Raw genomic sequence first — 7,775 nt, forward strand, 5'->3', positions numbered from 1 at the left:
ATCAAAAGCTATTTGAGCAACATGGTTTCTTTACTATGTTAATCTCCCAAATCAAAAATCAATTTTCTTGCAGGGCCAGGGCGTAAAAATGGTTTAAACGGTTCCATGAAGCAAAAAAATATAATAATAATAATGAAATGACAGCCCAGAGTCCTGATCTAAACCAGATAAAAATTTTCTAGAAAATCCTTAGTGATAGTTATGGATATTAAACACTGCAGTTGGTGAACTGAAGAAGAGCACCATTGACCTCTCACAGCACATCACTAGTCTCTCAAAGTACAGCACTAGAGGTGTCCTGAGAGAGACTAGCAATATTTTGTAAGAGACTAGTAATGTGCTGCAAGAAAGCAGTCGCGTCTTGAGAGACTAGTGATATCCTGAGGGGATTAATGATGTCTTGTGAGAGACTAGATGTGATTTATCCACAGATGTGCTGCAGTCATTCAAAGCAAGGGCCTCTACATTTCCTACTTATTTCTGACTGCTTTAATCTTAAGAAAAGAGTGTATATAAATTCTCTTATTTTGATCTATGCTGTATGTCCTTTCTTTTTTATATGTAATTAATTATTTGTACCTATCTGACTCTGAATTTATAGATTATCAACTGAGGACCAACTGAGAGAGGACAGCGCCGGTGTGTGTTGTGTCTTTTGTCGGTCCTGTTTCATCAGTCAGACAGACACCGCCTTCACACAGCAGTTGGACATCTCTAGCTTCTCCTTTGCTTTCACCTCAGATCAGGTTTTACTAATTTAACAAGGAAGTTGGACAGCAAAGTTACTGAGAAACTCCTATGAAACTATTGATTTTAAATTATAATCCAGAGGTTGTGTTACAGAGCTAGAATCTATTGATATTTCTATCTTTGTGTTGTTCCAAACCTGTGTATGTTTTCTCCATTTAAACACACACTCAAAATCTATAATATAAAAGTCAATGGGGTGGCAAGGTGGCTTAGTGATTAGCACGGTTGCCTTACAGCAAGAAGGTTGCTGGTTCGAGTCCTGGCTGGCTGTGTGGAGTTTATATGTTATCCTCATTTTTGTGTGGGTTTCTTCCAGGTGGTCCGGTTTCCCCCACAATCCAAAGATATTCGGTATAGAGAAATTTAATAAACTAAATTGGGCATAGTGTATGAGTGTGTGTGTGTGTGTGGGAATGTGAGAGTGTATGGGTGTTTCCCAGTATTGAGTTGAGGCTGGAAGGGCATTCGCTGCGTAAAACAAATACTGTAATAGTTGGAGGTTCATTCCGCTGTGGCGACCCCTGATAAATAAGGGACTAAACTCAAGGAAAATCTTTGAATGAATGAAAGTCAATAGAGTTGTTGTTTTGGATTCTTTTGACTTTCATTTCATGGACAAAATATAATAAAACATTAATAATATCCATGTATATGCTTCACAGAAAAATTTATATTTACAAAGGGTCAGGGTTGTTATTGTTAAACTTTTTGCGCTTATCAATGCTATGAAAGTCAATGGTGTCCAGGGTTGTTTTTTTGGACTCCACTGACTTTGAAAGTACAGATAAAATCAATGAAATCCTTAAAAATATATATTTTTAAATTTTTCACAGGAAAACATAACTAAACCAAAAACCCAAACCGGAAACACTTTATAGTAACTGCACACTATGATTCATAAATATAATATGATAAATAGTTAAATTATAATTTGTTAAGCATTCGTTCTTCATTAACAGATGTTAGTGTGCAGTTTATAAACACAGATACATATGCTCTGTTCTTGACTTGTAACACATTTAAAATGTGCTTAATGATTGCATTTTCATACTTTATTTATTTTTTCATTACTAAATTAAGTATCACATTATTTACGAACCAGTTATTTAAGTGAAGTTAGTGGTTTTTAAAGATTATTCAGAATGCGTAAGTAAATGATTAATAAACATATTCAAATTAACATTTATATATTATTATCTTGGCATATATTAATAGATCATTTGTATGTTAATAAATGTTTTATTAACTCAACTTCATCCAGTTTGTGACCTAATCTGAAGTGAGGACTATTTATGCTTTATAAATCCCTTATAAATGACAGTAAAGTCTCAGTTATAGTCTAAACAGAAAAAAGAAAGTAAAGACTTTATTAATTTCAATTCATTTGTTGATACACAAATGAAACTGTATCAAATAAAAAATAGATCTTTGCAATCTTAACTAAAATGATATTACTATGCAGTTTAAACATCACTAAATAGCATTGAAATGCTGTATCATAATATATTGTTAAATTGTTATGTTGTTGTTTTATTAAATTTTATGTTACATTTTCGAAACTCCTGTTATTCAGCAATGGTTAAACTTTACAGAAAATTTTATTTTTAGTTCATTTGATACTGAGCCTTTAATTATTATTTAAGAGGGATTTATAAAACATAAATAGTCCTCACTAGATCTGGGCACAACACTGGATGAAGTAGAGTTAATAAAGCATTTATTAACAGAAACGATTAGATATTAGTATATGCCTAAATAATAATATATAAACGTTGATTTGAATAGTTTATTAATCATTAACTAACTCATTCTGAATGATCTTAAAATCCTCCAACTACTCTTAACAAATCATTTGTAAACAATGCAATACTTAATTTAGTCCTGAAAAATTAATCAGTAACAAAGTATGAAAGAACAATTATTAAGCACATTTTATATGTGCTTGTAGGTCAAGAGTATTTGTATCTGCACTTAAAAACTGCTTACTAATGTTTATTAATGTAGAGTTAATGCTTAATAGATTAGTCATAGTGTGTAATTATAAAGTGGTACCCTAAAATCTAAAAAAAACTATATAGATATAAAAAACAAATAAAACACAAAAACATTTAAAAATTAAATGAAAGCAGAAAGATTACATACGAGTCAAAATTGCACTATAATAATGATTTTTAAAGAGGTAAATATAATTTTTGAAGTACTGTACATTTTACAAGATAAATAAAATACAGACTTTCTACTTCAGAATGATCACTGAAATGTGTGCCACTCTTTTTAATTATTTGTAAAATGTAATATCAATTTCTGAGTGTGAACTGTTTCAATGTTTCACCAGATTATAGCATAGAAACACTACACAGGTTTGGAACCACACAAGGGTGAGCAAACGATGACAGAATTTTCATTTTCCGGCTCATCTATCCTTTTTACTTGTCAAGATATTAACATAAGCTGCTTACTTTCATTTCTGCAGTTGGTGAAGGGACTATCTCTCAGTGTGATATGATCTAATGTCTGTAGCGCTGTAAACATAACCACAGACCCGGTGAAATGAATACCTTGTGCTCAGAATCAATGATTAATAAGGTAGCGTACAGTCTGGACAGCACCGTAACACTATATTCTCACCACAGCGGCCTGTATCTTTGACTACGGTTTGGTTTGTTCTGACTCCAAATACCACAAATGCCTATACACTTTGAATTGAAAGGCTTTTTGATATTACCAACATAAAACCGCTTGATGTTGACACTGTATTAATTATTGCATTTTTAATCCATGCAAGTCAACACATCTGATCAAACATTAGTTTTATTTTTTTGTAGGTGTTCATGCTGGGGAAATCATCCTTCCTTTCCTTTCATTCAGCATGCATTACACCACTTGTTTTATCAGCGTTGTGCGTGTGTGAATACCGTCTGCCACTTCCGCAGAGGCAGCAGAATATATTATTTGTCACATTAAAACGACTTCTTCCATCATTTATTAACCAAAGGTCAATGACGTGACAACATCTGATATTTATTTCACACTAAATCTGAAATATGTATTTTTGATCTTTTTTTATTGACAACATTTTGTGCTCAATACCATTCTAAAGGTCACTGTGAGGAAAATAAATGGATTTTTGTTTTGGCGAGCATTTTGTGATTATTTTCTGCTGCTCAGTTTTGCCTTATTTACCTAAGGATATTCCAGCTTTTAAAATAAATTGCTTGGTTTACGCATGAGAAAATGGATGAAATATTTTCGTTTTCAATCATCCATGAATATGGGTGTTGTACGCTGTTGTGCTATTTTTGCCTGCTTTCTTTCTTATCAGTCCCAACACATGACAGGCCAATAGATGGGTGACAATGGGTCACAGAGTCAGCCATTGTTTACATGGTGACTGAGCAGCTGTTGCACAATAGCCAGCTTGTTGTGGGTAAGAACAGGCATTGCCCAACACGACCCAGTCACTCCCACCCATAATTGCTTTCCCGCCAGTCTGTTACTGGCCATTTCAGAGCAGCTTCTGTCCTCACAGGACAGCTTAGGGATGAATGACTCAGCTGCAGGGTTTCTTAAACATGTGAGATGGACTAAACTAACATTTTATATTGCATGTAGCTTTCTGTCATTTATGTATTTTTGGATCATTTTTAGTAGTGATTAGAAGAGAATAGAAATCAACAAGAAAATTTCTGGTTAACCCTTGTGCACTGTTCAAATTTACTACCCTTTTGTTATGTTTGGGAAGTAAACATCCACTGGATTAAACTGCTATAAAAATGCATCAGATAAATATTTCCTTAAATGTTCTTTTCATAAATCTGTAAATCAACATCAGTCCTGATCAAAACTGCTAAATTGCTTAGAAAAATACAAGATTTTAACTTTTTAATTGCCAGGTTCTCAAATGATGTCACTGATTTAGTGGAAAACACACACAAAATACATGTTTTTCAATTTAAAAAGTAATTGTGGACTGGTTTTGGACATGTGAACGATTAGTAACAGCACTGACTTTGATGCACTGCTATTTACTGTTGGTGGCTGTTTTTGCCCAATTGGCTTCCATTATAACCACATTTGATGGTGAATAAATACACAGTCTTTGTTTTCATTTACTCCATGTAGTTCTGAGAGTTGAGATGCATATTTACATTTTCTCAGATATATCAAAGTAGAGGTCACTCTCACACACTCAGGCACACACTTTAATTTGCTGTTATACTCCATATAAAATCCAGAAACTAAGCTAATCTAAAGTGTCAATGGTGCCAACAGATGATCAACAGTAAAAATTGCAAATTTTACCTCTTCCCAACAGGGAAAACCACCAACAATCAAAAATGCATGTTTATATGGTGTCATGGTTTTGCAATCAAAATATGTGGTTATAATGGAAGTCATTGGGGAAAAAACAGCCACGAACAGTAAATTAGGGAGAAAAAACAATGCATCAAAGGCAATGTTGGTTCACATAAAAGATAAAAATAAAATCCAGTTCACAATTACTTTTTACTTGACCATATTGAAAATACGTCATTTTGAGTGCGTTTTTTTCCCCAAATCAGTGACATAATTTATGAATTTGGCAAGTAAACATTTAAAATCCTGTAATTTTCAAAACAATTTAGTAGTTTTGATAAAAACTGAGGTTGATTAACAGATTTCTGAAAGAAAAAAAGGAGAAAAAAATATTTGATGCATTTTTTACAGCAGTTATATTTAGTTTTCATCCCTAGCATAACAATAGGGTAGTAAATTTGCCCAGAGTGAATTGTTGAGTTTTTTTTTTAATTAATTTTAATTTTTAATTTTTAATTTTTATTAGCATTTTCTGAACATATGTGTCAGAATAAGATTTTTCACTAAAAATCATTCTACTAGCTGAAACACAAAAAGTTAATTAATTTAATACTCAAAATCACCCCAGAGGGGATAAAAACATCCCCAACAGTACATAAGGGTTAAAATATGTCGAGTAGACACCTAAACATGAATGTATTGGCTAAAACTAAGCTGAATTAGAACTATTAGTGAAAATCAAATAGACATTTAACAATAGCCTAAATCTAGATTAGTCATCAAATACAAAAATTCGATAGACGTCACACGTAGTCATTCATTACTGTGATGACGTCTATTATTGAACTATTATTAGGTCTCTATTAAATTTTCACTGGCAGCTCAAATGTAGCCTTGTTTTTGCCAATATGTCAATGTTTAGACATTTATTGGACTTATTTTAAATGCAAAAGAAAAAAGCTTACTTGGAAGGAATGTTGCTTCATGGTGAGAAAGATGCTTCATTCCAAAAAGAAAATGCTGTTTTTATTTCTTCAACCTTGTGTCCTTTCAAAGGCTTTTTGTTCATCTTCAGAACACAAATGATGATATTTGATTAAATCTGAGATTTCTGTCCATCCATTCAGAGTGTGTTTATAGAAGTCTTCCAAAAGAAATCTGAACAAATCAAGTCTTTTGAAGAGGCACGGTTGCTCTACGTGATTTAGTTCATGCTTTTTATTCACATATAAATATTGATCGAAAAACATGAACAGGTTCAACCACACCTGTTTAACATGCAAGAATGAACTTCGCAGGTTCTTGAGAGTCAAGCAAGTGCGCTTGAGCGTTCGTGACTAAATTGAAATGCTGTAAACATTGAGATGTGAATAAAGTCCTGAATTATTTTTTTGCGGATAAATGAAGTCAGTCTACATCCTGATAAAATTGGATATTTGTGAAAATACAGTTTCCTTTTCAAAACACTTTTCCATCAGCAGTACAGATTGTCCGTTACGTATGTGAATAAGCCTTGCTGCAAATGCAAAAAACGTTTTTTTTTTTTATTCAAAATTTGAAGGAAATGTTATCACACCTTCATAGAATAAATTAATACTTTTTTATGCATCTCATAAACACTCACCGGCCACTTTATAAGGTACACAGTACTAGTACTGAGTTGGACCCTTTTTTTTTCAGAACTGCCTTATTCCTTCTTGGCATAGATTCTACAAGGTTCTGGACATATTCCTCTGAGATTTAGGTCCATATTGACATAATAGCATCACACAGTTGCTGCAGATTTGTCAGCTGCACATCCATGATGCGAATATCCCGTTCCACCACATCCCCAAAGGTGCTCTATTGGATCCTGATCTGGTGACTGTGGAGGCCATTTAAATACAGTGAACTCATTGTCACGTCCAAGAAACCAGTCTGAGATGATTCACGCTTTATGATACTGCACATTATCCTGCTAGAAGTAGCCATCAGAAGACGGGTACATTGTGGTCATAAAGGTATGGACATGATCAGCAACAATACCCAGGTAGGCTGTGGTGTTGACACAATGCTCAATTGGTATTAATGAGCCCAAAGAGTGCCAAGAAAATATGCTCCAAACCATTACACCACCACCAACAGCCTGAACCGTTAATACAAGGCAGGATGGATCCATACTTTCATGTTCACACCAAATTCTCATCCTACCATCTCAATGTTGCAACAGAAATTGAGACTCATCAGACCAGGCCATGTTTTTCGTATCTTCTATTGTCCAATTTTGGTGAGCCTTTGTGAATTGTAGCCTCAGTTTCCTGTTCTTAGCTAACCGGAGTGGTACCTGGTGTGGTCTTCTGCTGCTGTAGCCCATCCGCTTCAAGGTTCGACGTTTTATGAGTTCAGAAATGCTCTTCTGCAAACCTCAGTTGTAACGAGTGATTATTTGAGTTACTGTTGCCTTTCTAATAATAATAATAATAATTCGTTACATTTATATAGCGCTTTTCTGGGCACTCAAAGCGCTTTACACAATGGGGGGGAATCTCCTCATCCACCACCAGTGTGCAGCATCCACCTGGATGACGCGACGGCAGCCATTTTGCGCCAGACCGCACACCACACACCAGCTGATTGGTGGAGAGGAGACAGAGTGATGATATGCCAATCATGATATGGGGAGGGTTAGGAGGCCATGATGGTCAGAGGCCAGTGGGCATAGTTGGCCAGGATGCCGGGGTTAAACCCCT

General features: G+C 34.4%; 1 protein-coding gene across 2 annotated transcripts in view; it reads left to right on the forward strand.

Annotated features, from left to right (window-relative positions):
• ap1m3 (adaptor related protein complex 1 subunit mu 3) overlaps window positions 1–3,889 on the forward strand; it is a 36,701-nt gene extending 32,812 nt beyond the window's left edge. Inside the window, exons 12-13 of one of the 2 annotated variants that reach the window (XR_015492704.1) lie at window positions 602–1,760; window positions 2,677–3,889. Coding sequence is in view for 1 of the 2 variants with exons in the window: in NM_001114441.2 (NP_001107913.2) it covers window positions 602–624 (23 nt within the window). In the remaining variant the exon portion in view is untranslated. 2 annotated transcript variants of the gene reach the window in all.
• The last annotated feature ends 3,886 nt before the right edge of the window (window positions 3,890–7,775 follow it).

This window comes from Danio rerio, chromosome 6 (genome assembly GCF_052040795.2).
Source record: "Danio rerio strain M-AB ecotype USA chromosome 6, GRCz13ab, whole genome shotgun sequence".
NCBI lineage: Eukaryota > Metazoa > Chordata > Actinopteri > Cypriniformes > Danionidae > Danio > Danio rerio.